Source organism: Homalodisca vitripennis, chromosome X, assembly GCF_021130785.1.
Source record: "Homalodisca vitripennis isolate AUS2020 chromosome X, UT_GWSS_2.1, whole genome shotgun sequence".
In the NCBI taxonomy this organism is placed as follows: domain Eukaryota; kingdom Metazoa; phylum Arthropoda; class Insecta; order Hemiptera; family Cicadellidae; genus Homalodisca; species Homalodisca vitripennis.
This window is the reverse complement of record NC_060215.1, coordinates 147452501-147473166: the sequence shown is the minus strand read 5'-3', so window position 1 is coordinate 147473166 and position 20666 is coordinate 147452501. Positions and strand designations below refer to the sequence as shown.

At 33.0% G+C, this 20666-nt stretch overlaps 1 protein-coding gene across 2 annotated transcripts in view; it reads left to right on the top strand.

Moving 5' to 3' along the window:
- Positions 1-20666, top strand: part of LOC124369989 (aminopeptidase Ey-like) — a 71048-nt gene that overhangs the window by 31429 nt on the left and 18953 nt on the right. For both annotated transcript variants that reach the window (XM_046828246.1, XM_046828244.1), the window contains one exon: positions 14052-14326. In XM_046828246.1, the coding sequence (XP_046684202.1) occupies positions 14052-14326 (275 nt within the window). The remainder of the gene's footprint in view (positions 1-14051; positions 14327-20666) is intronic.

The following is a 20666-nucleotide window of genomic DNA, read 5'->3' as shown; positions in this document are numbered from 1 at the left end:
TTTTTTTCTTACACTTGTGACAATGTATTAAATCATCTTCCATTTATATATCAAAGTTTCCAAGTTTATTTAATTCGTCTAATATATCAGATTTCGCTTCATTTTTATAACCATACGGTACTGTATCGATCTTATTTTCTAGGACAATTCTCTTATCATCTTTAGCGTTCAGTGCTAACTTGTTTATTGTGACGGTGTACAACTCATGTTTGTAGCTTTTGATTACTGTCATCTCCCTAAATTCTTCTTTATCTTCGAACAAACATTTCTTCAAGTTTTCGATATTTATTGTTTTATTTACAACGCTTCTCTTAATCCCTTTGCATCTTACTGGATTTTTGTCTAGATATTTGTACGAGTAAATTTTCGATCTCAATCCACAAAATTCTTCTAAAACTTCGCTATTTAACTCATCTTTAAATTTCCCTATTACCTTCTTATTTTTAGTAGTCAAACATTCGTGATCTTTTGGATAATCGCTCGTATCAAAGTCCTCTATATTTTCTTTAATAATTTTAAAAGGATCTCGTTTCAATTCTAGAAAATAACTGTCTGTATCCATGTAACAAAGATTCAAATCTGGATCAAACTTCTTTAATTTATCGTAATAAAACTCGTACATTAGCAATTTTGATAGGTCAAGAACTGAAAATCCTATGTAGATCGGTTTGTTAAATTTAACCTTTTGTTTATACATGTGTTTATACAGTTGTCGTCAAAGATATTAAAGCATTTGAAGTTTGTTTTCTTGGCCTGTTTCATTGAAAATTCTTCATTTCCTAGTTTTATATCACATCTATTTTGCACATTTTCCATACTTTTTCCAAAAACCGAGTTGTTCATAAGCTTGTAAAAATCTTTCTCAAAGTCACTTGTAGCTTTGGTCCTCATGTTTGTGTTAAAATCAATGTACTTTTTCATAAAAGGCTTCTGATCAAATGCAATAACTCTATTCACATGTTTCAAAATCATACCTTGTTCCAGATAGAATTTCAAATTTCTTGAATGAACAACGTATTCAGTTTTATCCAGTAAAGTTGTGCAAAGTTTGTTTTTATAATGTTCGGGAGCAAGGGGTAAATCCTTGTGATGTTCATGTAAATTTGTTGGATATCCTAGATCAACTTCGAGAATATAGCCATAATCTTCGTCGCCAGTGAGTTCCAAAATTGTTTCTTGCCACTCTTCTTTTGTATATGTTTTAGGATTCATCCACTTGATATCACCATATGGTAAATTTTGCATGAGACCGTAACCATAAAGGTTGTTTGCATCGACGTACAACAGATAGTTTTCAGGTTTTGTCTTATCGAAATCTTTCAAATATTTGTTATTTGCTTTAACATATCGCTTAATACATTGAGAAATACCTCCACGAATGCCTTTTTCAATCATCAAATACATATTATAATCACTAATCAATTGTAATTCTATTTTCGTTAATTTTAACATAGCATCCCATGCGAGGCTTGGAGCTGTTAGATAATGTGCTGGATCAAGTTTATAGCAATTTAAGCAAATATTTCTGAAATTTTCAAATATATCAGCAAACAATAAAACATCTTGGATATTGTACAAATCAGAGTAATTTCCAAGATTTTTCTCTTTTAATTTGTTCCAAACGCTCAAATAGTGTTGATAATCTTTCTCAGATATGCTCTCGTCTGTCAAAAGTGAATAGAAATCTTGAATTTTCAGGTCTTCTGTGTAATCAAGTTTTTCAATACTATCGATAAATTCGTAAGGAAATATGCCTTTTCCAGATAGAATTTTAAAGATTTCTTCTTCGTCATTTGGTTGTCTATCTAGAATTGCGTTCAATATTCGTCCATCTTGTATAAAATGATTTGTATGCTTGAAATCATCTTTTTTGAGGTTTTTAGCTAACTTTTCAATAGACGATGCCATAAATCTGAACGTATCTACGAAAGAAAACTTGATGAACTTTCTTGGTTTATCATCTTCAAACTGATACCCATATCCTGAATTTACTGAATAATTTATATATTTTTCATCTGTGTTTGCGATCAAATCAACATTACCATACTGTTTTGCCAATTCTTTTATGTACAAATGGGTATCGTAGTTACTCATATTGTGACACAAAACTGGAATATTTTGAGGAAATTTGAGATTCAAGTTACAAGATAAATGAGCTGAACCTCTAAATTTACCTGTTAAATGACAATGATCTCGTACTTTTTTTCTTGTTTGATTATCAAAACCCTCACATTCACAAATATGACAAAGACTGGAATTTTGTTACGCTAATTCTTCTTCTTCGGTCAATTTCATAGGTTTTTTGTTCTTAAAATTATATTTTGTAGCTATGTATTTTGATATTTTATTGAGCTCTTCAAACAATTGTGTAGGAACATTAGGCAAATCGTCTTCATTTTTTGCTCTATAACATATAGGTTTGTACATGCGATTTGTCACATTCGACACTAAATATAGAGTAAAACCATAAGGAATATGCTTCTGAATCTTGGTTGTAGTCGATTTTTGCGGATTGTTTTTGCATGTGGGAATCTTCTCTAATATGCTTTCAAAATCCATATAAATAACGTAAGGATGAGAAAATTTCTTTTGATAATTAGTAAATGTTGTTGTTTGACCTGGAAACGGCATAATTGGCTTACAAACTTCATGTTGTTTGCAAATTTCTAAATGATCTGTTAAATCTCCAGATTTGTAGAAATGGCTTAAACATCTTCTACCTTATCTTAAATTTCCTTTCTTTATGTTTAGATAACTGTGAACTCACTAATCTATTTAGATCGGTTATCAAAACATAATGAGATTTATCTTCTTGTTTTACATACAATAAATCAACTTCTAACTCGGCGTCATACATTTCTGAAATTTGCAACGGAACAATGTTAAATTTCTCATCATAACTGTAGATATTTATTTACATTTTCGGATACTTATACTTGGAATTGTAACTTCGTTTTTCAAATGATTGTATATCTTTTAAGGACATTGGATATTCGAAACCTGAAAATATCTCGTCATTTACAAATTTTTCGTATTGTTTTGCTCTGTCGACATGAGTCTCGGGTTTTTCAATAGCACATCGGATAGAATAAATAAAGCAATAATCATCTTTATTTTTGATATTTATACAAGCTTTTTTATCTTTGATTTTCTTTGGTAAATCGATATATGATCCAGCATTCATCATTTCGTGTTTGTTAAGGCTCAAAACTAGTTGTATGCAGCGTTTAAATGTCCATCCTGAACCCCTATTTGGATGATTTGTCTGTTCTCGATGTGATAATTTATTAAATTGCTTAGTGATAAAATCATTTACATCGAAGATTTCATCTGCTTTTATAGTAAAGTACATTGGACACGTTTGTGTTTCACCGTTCACTAAAGTTCTTTCATATTCACATTCCAAAGAGAGATAACCCTTCATATTTTTAACATTCTCTTGAAATTTTTCTATTAAACTTTTAATTTCTGGCCTCATAATTGATAGATATTTGTAAATTGACATGGAATTGTCGTTCAAGTTTGTTAAAATGTATTGCTTGAAAAGACCGTGTATTGAGGATAAAACTTCTACATCTATGATATTTTCAGGTTTTTCGTTAAGAGTTTTATCAATTTCTTCGATCATTTCAGACTTAGTTTTATCGTTTGTTTCTATGGACAATTTTTCAGCGATTGATTGAATTTTTCATCATTAAATAGATTGAGATCTTTTTTATCTTCCTTAAAGCTTTTCTTTAATTCACGCAATTTTTCTATATTGTACATCTTTTCGTGACCATCGATTTGATTCTCTTTTAGCCCAATTCCTCAAATAATTTAGTTCTTTTTCATAAATATCTTTATTTTTCAGATGATTCTTTGAATTATAATGCCTGGTGTAATGATGTTCAAAAACATCTTTTTTGCAGTATGGACATGATACCTTTTTCCTCTCCATTTAAATAGGGAAAATTTCTTAACTAAGAATTTGAAAAAGTAATGATTTTTACTAGAATTTGACAGAAATCAGCACAATTTCTACTGAAACAGTGATAGATTCTTCTATTTATTATAGAAAAATCTGTAAACTAAGACTTCAAATTGTGCTGATTTCTGTCAAATTCTAGTAAAAATCATTACTTTTTCAAATTCATAGTTAAGAAATTTTTACCTTATTTAAATGGAGCTACTAAAGGAATTAAATGAGGTTGGTGATTTAAAGTTCAAAGAATATAAGAAATTAATGGAATTAGAAGAAAATAAGAAGTATAAAATTGTGACATTGGATAAAATGAAAGATAAATTCGGGCTTACAATCATAGCAGAATTAGAAGATTACAAACTACATTTGCCAAATAGATTTTTGACTGTTTTGGATGAAAAAAAGATTAAAGAATTGAATATAAATGAGAAATTACACTTGATTGTTACTGGGAAAAAGACTATTAAAGATAAAGAATGTGTTACTATCAATTTTGTAGAATAGAAGATTTTTCGTTAATTCGTAGCAGACATTTCCGATAGATTGATTTGACAGCTCTAGAAAGTAGAAGCAAACAGCTATAGATTCGGTAATTTTTCATTCATGAGTTACCGTTTGATTTTACAGATTCGTTTATTGTCCTTTAAACAGTATTTTCCATTACTGTTTGATTTTACAGATTCGTTTATTGTCCTTTAAACAGGAATTTCTATTGATTTACTGTCTGTCCCAAAAGTGGTCTAGAAACCCCAAATTCATATCTACTTATATATATATATATATATATATATATATATATATATATATATATATATATTTATTTTTCCATAGATTGTAACATCATATTCAAGGAATTAAAGTGAAGATCTCCAAAGTAACATAATCATCTTCATTTGATATGGAAGATGGGTGGTATGAAAGAATAAAGGTATTTCGAACATTTGCCATAATTTTTTATGTTATGAAATGTTTAAAAAATCTACCTTTTTCATCAGGTGTAAAAAAGTTAATAAATAAACATGTACTTAAAACCTATAACGTACGGCAATGGACTGCCGCTTGAAAAGATAAGATGTGTACCATACGTGATTTACACACAGGCCCGCACTCAGACCGGTTTTGTCGGACAATTGTACCAGGGCCCGGGTCCTCAGGGGGCATAATTAATTGTAGTTAATGCAATGATTACAATATAATAACAATAAAAATACCGCATTAAGCATCAGCAATGATGAACATTCAAGGTTGTTACCACCGATAACAAAGCAACAGAAACAAAAATAAAAGAAATTGTAACCGAGGATTAACAATAATGATAACAACTAATGGAATAAATAATCTAGCCAAAGATGATAAACAAAACCAGCCACCAATCTAATTACACCTGCTGCTACAAGAATTCCATGTAAAAAATACTGTGGATCACTTAAAGGCCCAAAAGCTTAACTAAGCAAAGGAAAAAATCAATTTAGTATATCTATGCAAGTGGCGAAATCCTGAGTAGCATTTACATCTAACGGACTTTTAGAGGCAAATGGTATACAGAATACCACTGATGTCTTAAATAAAGTAAGGGATTATCTTCATTTGTGTAAAACTCCTGAAATCTGGAGGGATGGCATTGATGACACAACAAAAAATACAGTTGAGTGGGGCAGACAGGGAAACCCCGTCAAGAAAACTGACCTCAAAATTTACGAGACAACCAATGATGACCAATTCAAAAACTTTGACAGCAGGAATCAGCCAAACCTGTACACAAAAACTGCCCATACCTCTGACGGAGGAACATAGTGACAAAGAAGAACACAAAAATCAAAAGCCCTTCCCTCAACGCTAAAGTCAAAGAGAACTGATGATAATTACAATGACTTTTATAACAATAATATAGCTTTATACATGAAATATATGAAAGAACACTACAGTTACTGACCCAATAACACTAGTACGACTGCCACAGCTGCTGCTCCACCAACCCTCCCTGCTTCACTTCTCACCTCTGATGATACAACACAAGACCAGATTACGAAGCTAACTGGTCCAGTAAAGAAGAAAGAGGGAAAGATTACATATTCTAATTTAGACCAACCTTCACATAATGAACAAATAAATCATAATTTTTAGAATCCCGTCCAGAGGAACAGGAAACCCCATGACAACTAACAAAATGCTTCCAAACAAATTCACCATCCTTCATCAAAACATGTAAGAAATGAGTAATAAAACAAAGAGACTGAACCACTCCTTAGAGGAAACTGACCCAGACATGTTCATCCTCAGTGAACATGGGTTGAAAAGGGAGCAAATGGAAAACATTAGGCTACCAAAATATTGCCTCAAAACGCACTTTAGCCGAGAAAAACATAAAAAAGGAGCTGTTGCCATCTATGTTAAAACCGAATTTGGAACATCTGTACAGCAAGTAAATGTAGGAAATAATAAAGAACTTATATGTGAGATTGCAATGATTAAAATACTCTCAGGAAAACACAAATATATTTTCTTGGTGTCTACAGAACTCCAACTGGACAGCTTGAGGAAGCATTAAGTCTCCTTTAAGCAACAATTGAGGACACCAGAGCAGAGAACCATACAATTCTTGTAATGGGATATATAATTGTTGATAGTTTTAAAATATACAAGGATAACCAAATGCTGAAGAGGCAAAACATTTTAAAAGGACCTATGTATAATGTTTAGAAAGGTATGAGCTTTTAGGAAAACAAGCAGATAACATTTAAATTAACAAAGCAAAGAAAAGACTATGATATCAGGCTTAAAACAAACAGACGTCAAGCATCTGCAAATTCAGCTAATGCTGAAAATAAATAAAAAGCGCTGTGGCAAGTAATAAATAGTGAGAGGAAAAATGAACGCTTAGAATCATCCCAACCAACACTAAACATAGAAGGAGAAACTATCACAAACCCCTGTACAGTATCTAATCCCTTCAATCAATATTTTTAAAATATATCAGAATATACCCTTAGCACTCAGCAAAATACAAAACAACAAATTAAGTTCAACCAAAAACCACAAATCATGATCTAAGCTATCTAACCCCCACTAATTAACATTATATTGAAGCAATAATCAAAAGCCTCTAACCTAAAACATCTGCAGGACTTGATGAAATTTCATTGAAAATGTTAAAACACTGTATCAAATCATTAATTCAACCTTTAGTTAAAATAACAATTCTGTCTCTTGTTCAAGGACACTTTCCATCTGCTCTCAAACAAAGTAATGTATATCCTAAGTTTAAAAGCGGGAGCCATGCAGAGGCGCACAATTATAGACCTATATTTTGCTACTGACCTTTTCTAAAATCATTGAGAAAATAGTCTTGAAAAGATTAATGAGCCACTGTGAACTACATATCCTTTTAACAGAAGACCAACACGGGTCCATGAAAGGGAGGTCAAACGCAGCCATTATTCGACTTGCTGAATTTATTATCGACGATCTAGAAGGAAAACATCTGGTCACAAGCATTATGCTGGAATTCAGCAAAGCTTTTGACTGTCTGGGGCATGAATTAATTCCTCTACAAACTTGAACAGTCAGGGGTTTAAAGGAACGGTCAAATAATGGTTCAAAAGTTATCTGAAGGGAAGAAGCCAGACTGTTCCACATACTCAAAAAGGCGTTTTACAAACAAGATCAGACCCTCTGACTACTAACAGAGATTTACCCCAGGATTCTGTACTGGGACCTGACAAAATTATTCTTTTTCTCCTCCTGACAAATGACATGCTACAGTACTTAGGCAGACATTGTACTCCTCTGATGTACACAGATGGCAAATATCATCCAATAACTTGGCAGTTAATTCCTACATTGCGCTAAATATGGCCTACCAATATTGACATGAAAATGACTTAGTAGTCAGCACAGAAAAATCTAAACAATTAGCTTTTGGGAGAAGGTAAGAAGACACTCCAGGATTACCTGATGTATCAATGGAATGCCAGACGAAATTCCTTGGAATTATTATAGATAACAACTTATCCTGGAACAATCATATTGACCAACTCTCCAAGAAATTGAACTCGTGCTTATACATCTTAAAAGGGATCATGCAAGTCAGTGATAATGTAATTACAAGAACCGCCTATTAAGTATTATTTGAGTTCCATCTAAGTTACGGTCTAGTAATCTGGGAGGGTTCAACAGCAGGAAATTTACGAAAAATCTTACTATTACAAAAAAGAGCAGTCAGGATAATTTCAAACCTTGGTACAAGAGAGTGCTGTTAGGAGTGCATTCCCTCGCAAGTGTGTGATAACAATCATTGGCTTGTATATCAGAGAAGTCATCGTCCACGCAGACATCTACTACGAGGCCACGACATTAACTCATACAATACCCAACATGCATCCAACTTCCACCTTCCACTACAACATACTGCACTCTTTGAGAAGAAACCTTCTTACGCAGGCAGGATACTTTTTAACCTTCTTCCTGAAGAACTCAAAGCACTGCAAGGAAAAGGACTGAAGTTAGCCTTGACACAATGGCTTACAGAACGGCCTTTTTACTCGCTAAACGAGTTCTTAAACTGGAGGAGTGAAGAAGAAAATTTACATTAATAATTACTTGACTTTAAAACCTACCAATCAGAAGATAAAAACTCATATATAAGAAGACGTATCTGTTAACTTTGAAACAAATTGAAAATCTTAATGTATTGTGACTCCATTCTGATCTCTAAGATTACGAATAAAGAATTTTGTCTTTTGTCCATTGTCTAATGACCATGATAATAAAGACAGTGACCCAACAAAAGATCAAAAGAAAATCAATATTGACAAAAAGATATATTTAAAATTTGAAAATTATAAATAGACAGTTTTGCAGACGTGAGCATTTGGTATGGGTGACGTTCATAGAGTTCACCCAATTCCACTACCCAACTCATCTGAAAGCACATTGAAGTAATTCAACTTCTTCTGGTTTTAGTAATAAGAAGTGTTTGTTTCAATTGAATAGTTCTGTGTCCTAATTTAACATATTTTTAAGATTAATCGACTTTTCTTATTGATGATTTATCATTAGATAATCTGTGAGTTGATCTTGATTATTAATTTTCAGTTACAATATTTACTCTGATGAAAAAGAGTTATTTCTTCAGGTGTTTTCATGGCTGTCGGTTGTTGTTAAACTGTGCTGATATTTACTTCTTGTTTTCAAATAAACAAAAGTGAACAAACTGTTGAAACTGACTTTTAAATAGTACATATAGGTAACAGTGAGTGATGCCCATATTTTAGTTTATTCTTATTTATACGAGTTTAATTTTCAGTGAGACGTGGAGTTCTTGGTTGGTACAGAATGTTTTCTCAGTGAGTCTTTAAAATCACGAGTGACGTTTTGCATTCAAGTGAGATGGACACAGTATTAAATGATGTTCCATCTGAAAGTACAGATTGTTACTGATGTGAATAGTGGAGGTGATCCGGAATATCTTCCTTCTGGAGAGTCCGAGTACATGACAACGACGGCCTGGATCCAACCACACCTTGATACTGCCGTATCTTCAGCAGAATCATTGGATAATATCCATTCATCTGGGCATGAAGATGACAGGTGAAATCCAAAAAAAATTGCTGATATGATAATGATCTAAATGATAGCCATTTGTGAATGCTAATCCAGTCTTTGATGGATCTTCACAGGAGAAGCTCATGGAATATAGACTAGGATATGACAGAATTCGAAGGCTGATCCTCACGAAAACAGTATGAGCCTTTGAAACCTATCAAGAGAGAAATGTTACATATAATGATGTCCGAAATCATGTTATCATTTCAAACCTTCCATCGTCAATAACAAACTTTAAACAAAGAAATAAACATTTATTGTGGAAAAGAATTAGGGAACGTTGAAGGTAATCTTGGTGAAAGAGTCATAACAAACTTGTATCTATAACTGGAGGTAACATTTCAGAGGTAATGATAGTAGCTTTTGATCGGTTCATCAACATCGATCATCTATCTAATAAACAAATTATAAAATCAGGCAATTAAAACATGCATATTTTCACGTTTATCAATGCCGAGGTTTGAACACTTTTTAGAAAATATGAAGATGAATTTTGTAAATATTGAAATGGAACTTTTGATGTTCGGAGGCATGATTTAAAAGTAGTGATTGTTTTGAGTAATGCTGATGCAGAAGACATTACTCAAGTCTTAAGATAAGCAAAATATGGAAGTATAAACCTTCTAGCATGACCAACTTCAGTCTCATGCTAGAATTACGTAATAAAAATGTGGATATATCATATACTAAAGTAGCTGTCTATGATTTGGATCGTAAGTAAACCAAATGGTGGTGAAAAGTCTTTTAGAAGCTATTGATGGTGGCTGTGGTAAATGCGATTATTATCTATGAAGAAGTTGACTACAACAAGAATTTGTTTACCACATTTAGCCCCTTGCTTGAACAACTGATTGGTAAAAAGAATACCCAGACGCTACAGTGAAGAGGAGTAGAAGTTTTGAAAACCCTAGTAAGAAAGCCAAACTTACGATCAATATTTGCATCTTTTTCTGCAAGGTGACTCAAGAAAGAGGTGTTAATGATCTCAGCTAATGTGGAGAAACAACAAAAGCTTACTGCAAAGAGTGCAACTCACCGTTATGTATGCTTTACTCCCTATCACATATAGTTTACATTAATTTTTTTAGTCACTGACACTGACAGCGGTTTTGTATTTACCTATTTTATTTCCTTTAATTGAGGAATTTTACAACCAGCTGTGACCGTAAATTTATTTTTTATTATTTAATTAGTCTCATTCATTTATACTCATTATGACATACACAATTATATACCAAAATGAGTAACTAAACATCCCACTGGGGTATACATGTACCGATTATAGTTTGCTCTTATTTTCTTGGAGGCATGATAAAAAGTCTGAAAACATCAGAATAAACTTTTTTAGCCAATTACAACGGTTAATATAATAGTAATTGTTATTTTTTTAAAGTGGGACAGAAAGGGTTAAAGATGGTAACTCCAATAATAAAGTGTGATATTATTTTTCTGTAAAATGAAACAGAATAGTGGTTGATATTAATATTTGATTCTTTATATTGTATTTAGCCAAAGTTAGATATTTATCAAATTTTATCTGAAGCGTTTAAACTGCAGTTCGTCTCTTAGTTAAGTTAATCAATAAAATAACCAACTTCAACTTATTCAAGTTTTAGTACTTCACTTCAGAGGTTTCCATGATGCTCAACAAGTAATTACCATAGCTTCATGACAATGACTTCACATTGGATCTTAAACATTCTCTATCATATCATGTTCTAATATAATAAATATTCTGATATTTAATTGTTAGTTTAAATATTAATCCTAAATAAAAGTTACATACAGTCAAACTTACACGGCAAAGTTACTTGATGAACCCAGCTAAAGATTATACTCTTGTATAACCGACGGTTAATGGATCTAAAGTAGCACAATATTTTGTTTTGAATTCAAATTAAGAGCAGATACAGGAGAAATCAAGTTCTATGGACAAGTCGAAAATCTTTTTGTAGTTACCACTTTTTTAAGAGATCTTACAGAGCAAACTATATTTGCGGCATTTTTAAGTAAGGCGAGAAACTGTTTTTATGATTTATTTTGTTGACCAACCTGATTATGAAGAAATTCTTTTAATACGTATGAATAAGAATGTTTATTATCAACACTGTAATGTATAAGATATACATAAAACTAGGCGTCAGCTGATTGACAGAAGCGATAATTATAAAGTTTGTGTTGTTGGCAGGCAGATACAGAGTGAATTACAACACCAGAAACTGGGAGCTCTTGACGGATCAGGTGAATGACTGTAGAGATAATTATAAAGTTTGTGCTGTTGGCAGGCAGATACAGAGTAAATTACAACACCAGAAACTGGGAGCTGTTGACGGATCAGGTGATTGCCTGTAGAGATAATTATACAGTTTTTGTTGTTGGCAGGCAGATACAGAGTGAACTACAACAAGAAACTGGGAGCTTTTGAGGGATCAGGTGATTGGCTGTAGAGATAATTATAAAGTTTGTGTTGTTGGTAGGCTGATACAGAGTGAACTACAACAAGAAACTGGGAGCTTTTGAGGGATCAGGTGATTGGCTGTAGAGATAATTATAAAGTTTGTGTTGTTGGTAGGCTGATACAGAGTGAACAACACCAGAAACTGGGAGCACTTGACGACGATCAGGTGAATGACTGTAGAGATAATTATAAAGTTTGTGCTGTTTGGCAGGCAGATACAGAGTAAATTACAACACCAGAAACTGGGAGCTGTTGACGGATCAGGTGATTGCCTGTAGAGATAATTATACAGTTTTTGTTGTTGGCAGGCAGATACAGAGTGAACTACAACAAGAAACTGGGAGCTTTTGAGGGATCAGGTGATTGGCTGTAGAGATAATTATAAAGTTTGTGTTGTTGGTAGGCTGATACAGAGTGAACAACAACACCAGAAACTAGGAGCTGTTGACGGATCAGGTGAATGACTGTAGAGATAATTATAAAGTTTGTGCTGTTGGCAGGCAGATACAGAGTAAATTACAACACCAGAAACTGGGAGCTGTTGACGGATCAGGTGATTGCCTGTAGAGATAATTATACAGTTTTTGTTGTTGGCAGGCAGATACAGAGTGAACTACAACAAGAAACTGGGAGCTTTTGAGGGATCAGGTGATTGGCTGTAGAGATAATTATAAAGTTTGTGTTGTTGGTAGGCTGATACAGAGTGAACAACAACACCAGAAACTAGGAGCTGTTGACGGATCAGGTGATTGCCTGTAAAGATCATTATAAGGTTTGTGCTGTTGGCAGGCAGATACAGAGTGAACTACAACAAGAAACTGGGAGCTTTTGAGGGATCAGGTGATTGGCTGTAGAGATAATTATAAAGTTTTTGTTGTTGGCAGGCAGATACAGAGTGAACTACAACAAGAAACTGGGAGCTTTTGAGGGATCAGGTGATTGGCTGTAGAGATAATTATAAAGTTTGTGTTGTTGGCAGGCTGATACAGAGTGAACAACACCAGAAACTAGGAGCTGTTGACGGATCAGGTGAATGACTGTAGAGATAATTATAAAGTTTGTGCTGTTGGCAGGCAGATACAGAGTAAATTACAACACCAGAAACTGGGAGCTGTTGACGGATCAGGTGAATGACTGTAGAGATAATTATAAAGTTTGTGCTGTTGGCAGGCAGATACAGAGTAAATTACAACACCAGAAACTGGGAGCTGTTGACGGATCAGGTGATTGCCTGTAGAGATAATTATACAGTTTTTGTTGTTGGTAGGCTGATACAGAGTGAACAACACCAGAAACTGGGAGCTTTTGAGGGATCAGGTGATTGGCTGTAGAGATAATTATAAAGTTTTTGTTGTTGGCAGGCAGATACAGAGTGAACTACAACAAGAAACTGGGAGCTTTTGAGGGATCAGGTGATTGGCTGTAGAGATAATTGTAAAGTTTGTGTTGTTGGTAGGCTGATACAGAGTGAACAACACCAGAAACTAGGAGCTGTTGACGGATCAGGTGATTGCCTGTAAAGATCATTATAAAGTTTTTGTTGTTGGCAGGCAGATACAGAGTGAACTACAACAAGAAACTGGGAGCTTTTGAGGGATCAGGTGATTGGCTGTAGAGATAATTATAAAGTTTTTGTTGTTGGCAGGCAGATACAGAGTGAACTACAACAAGAAACTGGGAGCTTTTGAGGGATCAGGTGATTGGCTGTAGAGATAATTATAAAGTTTGTGTTGTTGGTAGGCTGATACAGAGTGAACAACACCAGAAACTAGGAGCTGTTGACGGATCAGGTGAATGACTGTAGAGATAATTATAAAGTTTGTGCTGTTGGCAGGCAGATACAGAGTAAATTACAACACCAGAAACTGGGAGCTGTTGACGGATCAGGTGATTGCCTGTAGAGATAATTATACAGTTTTTGTTGTTGGTAGGCTGATACAGAGTGAACAACACCAGAAACTAGGAGCTGTTGACGGATCAGGTGATTGACTGTAGAGATAATTATAAAGTTTTTGTTGTTGGCAGGCAGATACAGAGTGAACTACAACACCAGAAACTGGGAGCTGTTGACGGATCAGCTGATTAGAAACTATTCACTGATACCAGCTCTATCTAGGAGCCAGTTGATAGATGATGTATTTCAACTGGCACGGGCCGAGATGGTGAACTTTACAATAGCCTTTGCTCTCACTCGCTACCTGAAACATGAGCGGGATTATCTCTCCTGGCTGACTGCGTCTAAGAACTTTGATCAACTTATACAACTTTTCTATGGCACTCCATTAGCTTCTGATTTAGAGGTATTTGTAACAAATTATTGTACATTATAAAGCAATTATTATTAGTCCTTATAGTTACTATTCCAGAGTATCTCTTCTTCATTTAAGATTTGACATTTCTTGAAACTATACTATAAAACTATACTCCCTGGATTCTACTCAGATCTCCGACAGGTACTGGATGTGTTATCTCTGAGACATTTAATTTTCTATATCCTATGTGTAGTCCTGATATTCTTAATATTTAATTGACAAGAAAATTTGCGAGATTCGCTCAGCTCTTAAAGCTGAGGCGTGTCTGAGTAAGTGTATTATTGCTCAAATACCATATTTTTACAAGTAATTGAAACTTATTTCTCTCTAAACATAGTATACAATTGTGCACATGATGAGACAATGATATATGAGACATTTACTATATATATATATATATATATATATATATATATATATATATATATATATATATATATAGTAAATGTCTATGATGAAAACCAATAAAAATAAAGTTGTTAACTAAATAAATTAGTTAATATAATGCAGTTATGGTGGGAAGGGTTGGTTCTATGTGTATATATATATATATATATATATATATATATATATATATATATATACAGGGCTCGATTTTAGACGGAACGCGGCGGAACGGCGTTCCGGGACCTCTAACCTTCAAAAAATAATAATAATAATAATCTGTACCAAAAAGCCACTGAAACCAAAACTAAATTTTTTGTTGGTGAATTAATTACCAAATTTATTATGAACATCAAATTCTTAAAATATATGATTAGTATAGTTTACCTCGCAATCAATAATAAAACATTCAAATGTATCACGAAGCTATCTCGAAGTGCCTACAGTTTTTAAAATGCGCCAGAAGCCTCTTAATCTTTCCTCCTCCACATGCGTCCTCCCCTCTCCGTCAGTGGCATATGGACTCGCTCGATTACTAACTTCCCCCCCCCCACATTTTTCCTCTCCTCCATCAGCGACGTATAGACCCGCCCGTTTGGCTGTGTCGACGTGTCGTATTACGCATTCGCTCAGTTGCTCAGTAGTAGTGGTTTCAAATGTGTATGCGCCTCTCCATCGAAAACGTGGTTTTCTTGCATTTATTATGTTACTTCATTGAGGTTACATATTTTTCTGTGTTTGTATTTGTTAGTGAAGTGTTTATTGTGAAGTAAAATGAACAAAAAATTAACAGATTACTTTTCGTCTTCGGGTGACAGTAAAAGACTTAAACGAACTATTGCATGTCCAGACAACCATGAACAACAGATTTCATCGACGTCACAACCATCTTCTAGCAGTGAAAAGGTAACCAGATTTGAAATTAATGTGAACCCCCCTAAAGAAAAAGAACAGCAGATTGAATGCAACAATAACTTGCCAGATTGTTGGAATAACTCGAAAAAAACAGAATTTTGCAAAAGGTATAACTGGTTGTTTATTAAAAATGAAATGTTAGGATGTAGGACTTGTAAGGAAGTTGGGATCTTATCTGTAAAGAAAAAACAGGTATGAAAATTTCAAAAGAATGGGCAAATGGCGAGATAGACAGTTATGGAGACAAAAAAAAGAAAAAACAAATTTCATTCAGGACAAAAATTCATGACCACAAAGAGAGTGCTGGCCATAAAGCAGCAGATGAAATTTTATCCGAAGCTAAAGACGGATCCGAAGCATTGGAGAAAAATATCTTGAAACAGCGCCAGCGTTCCCAGGAAAAAAGAAGTGACTGAAAAAATATTTCGAACGGCGTACAAGGTTGTTAAAGAAATTCAATCCTTAAATGATTTTGGAACAGAGATAGATTTGCAAGAACTTAACGGGATTAACATGGGTCGCATTTTACATTCTGACAAAGCTTGTGCCAACATTGCTTTTCACATCAGTAAGGAAATGAAGAAAAAAATTTGTAAGTGAAATTATTGAGAATGAGACAAAAATTGGTCTGATAATTGATGAATCCACTTCCTTAAGTAATAAGTCAAGTTTTATTGTATATGTCCGGTGTGCGTCGACACCTGGCTTGTTTCTGGACACCACTCAGCGGTAGCTGTCAAAAGTAAGGAGAGATAAAGAGAAAAGAAATACGATGAAAACAAGTTAAAGTTTTGGACTATATTTTAAAAAGAATCCGAATACAAAAAGTAATGCTGTATTGCTCTACTGCTATTTATGTTAATAAAAGAAGTTTGAGTTCTATAAAATCTTCTTGTTTCCTTTCAAGAACCTAATTCTTTACACAGGCAAACACTGTTTTGTGGTGATGGAATGATATATAATAGAAGGGGGTGGGGGATAAGTCTCGGCAGGTTGTAGTTCCGGTACCTCAATTTCTAGAAATCGAGCACTGTATGTATGTATATATAATTCTTTTGTGCATGTGTATGTCACTGAGCTCCTCCTAAACAGCTGAACCGATTTTAATCAAATGTTTTGTGTGTCCTCAGGCGGATTCAAGAATGGTTTAGAGTTAAATTTTCGTCCAATTTAAACTTTTAATTTCATTTATAAATTGTTATTGATTTTGGAATGTTTTAGATTGTATCCAGCAGACTGTGCTATGAGGATGGCACGTAATATAAAGTGAACTGATACTTAACTTTTTCAACTGAACTTCATCAAAGAGACAGAAATATTTGTTTAAATTTATATTTAAAAAATATTAAATTTTTGTTAAGTGCTTGATTAGTAGTGTAATGACAATTGCAAACATGAGGTTGTTATCTAATTTCAATCTAATCTAATTTAGATTGCACCAATGATCAATAAACCATCTAATGCAAATGAAATACTATTTAAATGTCGTTATAAAAACTACCTTATTGTACAAAGCTGTGAATGTTTGTACATAAGGTAATCGAATCTGGTTAGATCGAAAGTATATGAAAAGAGTCGAAAGAAGACGCTTTATAATCGAAGTTGATTTTCATTGGTATATATTTTCTTGATTGGGGCACAAGGCAAACACTACAATTGCACTGTAAATATCTTAGAAAGTGAATCCAAACAGACGGAATGTGATTATTTATAGCCAAATTAGTTTATCTAGACTTATCTATATAAAGAAAGTGTCCTGAATTACTTATCAACACCTACAAAAATCCCATGAAATATAGCCCTAGAGGCTCACGAAGAAATGTCTTTTCTCTACGACATCAGGGTTGGTGATAAGGACGACCGTGAAGTTATCGTTCGTCTGTATTCTGTGCGTCAATGTTGCAGTTCTCAATCTGAAGGCGCAGACAAAAATTCAAAAACTGAGATAAAATGTATAAGACTTGTACCGATTGTATTAAATAATAATTCTGGGGTAACTGGATTACCGGTGGAAGGAGTAGGCCCAGAAGAATGATAAGGACTGGACAGTACAAAAGAGGCTTCTAGCAAGGTGCCCATCGCAGATGGGAGTGTTTGATAACGAAATTGAGAGGTGGGGTGAGGTAGACGTGCCGTACCTCCCGTCTCAGTTGATCTGTAGAAGCAGTAACTAGTAAAGTCTTTGAAAGTGCTTAGAGTCATTCTTGCTAATCGTCATCGAACCTGCGGGGAAGTAAACCTTTTAACTGGAGTCCAGTCAATATTCATTCTTAGTTATTTTGAATAATTTTGGGGAAAGAAATATTGTAAAAATTAAATTTAATGGAAATTTAGGAACTTGTCCTTTTGATCTGTGCAATATAAAACTTGTTGGTGCAGTGAGCACATGTATATACAATTTTATGTAAAAATACTAAAAGATAAACAGATATTTATTATACAACATAAAGGTTAAGAAATATATGTTATAACGTTTCTCATCAAATTTACTGATATTCCATCTCAATCAGCAGACGTTTTGTTATTTAAAGATTTTATGGATTTATAAATTTCACTGACTGAAACATGTCTAAAAGAAAATGTATCATTTGTCCTATCACTCATTTCAATCAATTTAATAGCATCAGCTGTTTTTGATTTTACATTTAAATTTGTTACAGTGTTTAAAAACATTATTAAAATATTGAGCAATATCTTTGCCGTCTTCAATAATTCTAATATCAATTTTCAATTTAGAATAACTTGTTTTTAGCTCCTAGTCCAATTTTAACTACAGACCAAACTGCTTTATTTTTATCATAAGATTTATAAATAAAGTTTTCATAAGCATTCGCAAATATCTTTTTTGGACTTGATATCCTAATTTATTCTGTTAAGCAACTTTTCTTTTTGTTATTTCCTTTTTTTTGCTATAACATTTTAAAGCAAAGTATATTTCAAAAATTTATTAAATTAACCCCAAAAAACTATTAACTATTTCTTTTTTGTTTCTCGCTTGAATGATTTTGTTATTTATGTTAATAAAAGTTGCATTATGGTGAGGTATTCTTAATTCAATGTTCCTTTACAAATGGGTTTTTTTAAATATATTTATTTATTAAACTGTTATTAATACAAGTTTTAGAATTCTCAGTTACTCTAGTTGATTCTGAGAAACAAGGTAGGTAACCATAAGTATCAAGTAATCGTATACATTCTTTTATTTGAGACTCTTTCTTTGAATTATTACTACGCACTATCAGATTAACATTTAAGTCAACTGCGATATATATCTGTAATATATACATATATATATATATATATATATATATATATATATATATATATATATATACAGAGTGAGTTTTATGTCCTGGCACACCTGGATATAATTTAAACGGCCCGAGATATCTATGTGAAACCTTGACCCTACCTATTATAACATATTTTTTTTAATTTTTAAAGTTGTTGAAAATTTTGGCCCCCTTTTCTAAAGGGGGGTAAAGGGGGGCAACTAAACATTTTCAAATACAAACCCCTATCATGTCTCAAGTTTTTACACACGTCTAGCACACTGTCAAACAGCCGAAGGTGAACAGTTTGAACACCTGCTACATTAAAACAGGTAACTGTTTTTAGAATTTGCTTTAGTGTTGACTCATGTTACGATAAACAGGACAAGACAGTTACTGATTTTATTATTGTAAATTTGTCATAAATTTATATATATATATATATATATATATATATATATATATATATATATATACAAAAGTCGTATATATATTACGACTTTTGTTTAGTAAAGATTCTAAGAGTGATTCCAACCTACTCATAAATTCTAAGATGTTGGAGTCTAGAGGAATTCTGTATAAAGAAATTATTATGCAATTTAAAAAGGTAGTTCTAGATATAAGGCTTCAAATACGTATGTAGAATTAAAATTACAAAAATCTTTTCTCTGAAGAAACTCAAACTCATTTTTAAGCATAATACAAGAACCTCCTCGACTTAAGCACTCTTCCCTGCAGTAACTATAACTACTGATTTATAATCTTTGATGGAATTTAGAACAAAAATTTAATCCACATGAATGCAATGTTCATTTGAATATTATTTTTCTCCAGAATTATATGAAAACCATTTATTGTTTATGAAATTTCCCTCTGAATATTGAGATACAATTAGAAATATTAAATCCATATCATAAAAAATACTAGAACTTTCATTGCCTACTAGAAGTTTCATTTAAAGCACTATTTGAGATTAAGCTAGGAAAACTTACATTATTTGAACATGTTTTTACATATTTTAACTGAGTCAGGAACATGTTAATTATCCTAGGGTCATATCCGTATGAATCACTCGAAGATAGAACAGCTATTTTATTGTTTTATTTTATTTTCATGCTATAAAACAGGAAATACGCCCAATTACATTATAGCAGTACAAACAAATCAAAATGTTAAATAGGTGGTTTGAGTCCAAGTCCCATATCCATTGTATCACTGGAATATTTATAAGCAAAATAACTATAAATGCATATTATTCTAAACGTTACATAGGCATTATTATAAATAAATAAACAATAAATAATACACATTCAGATAAATAACAAATACAGTATATGGTAATGACAATATCAGGAAATTAGTTTAATAAATTAATGGAATTTTAATTAATAAATTAATAATAAATCAACATTTAATACATGTAGCTTGAATTTAAGAAATTGTGCAAGGAAAAATATACTATAAAGGACTGGTATACAAAATTAATGAAATGCATTTCTCTTTAAAGATATTCAAACTGTCAAAGTGAACATCAATATCGGATCCACCCAAAAGCATTGCGTTATAACCCCTCATCATCCGCAACAGAGGAAAAGACGATCGCATCACTGTGCGTGAGTGAGGTAAATTAAACAAAAACTTGTTTTCTGCTGTTAAAGTTCGGTACGTGATAGCTGAGGGTCCCCAAACAGTACGCGTCATCCACCCGACCCCGGACCAGGCCCCACAGATGTACTTGCTCCAAGACCCGCCTCCTC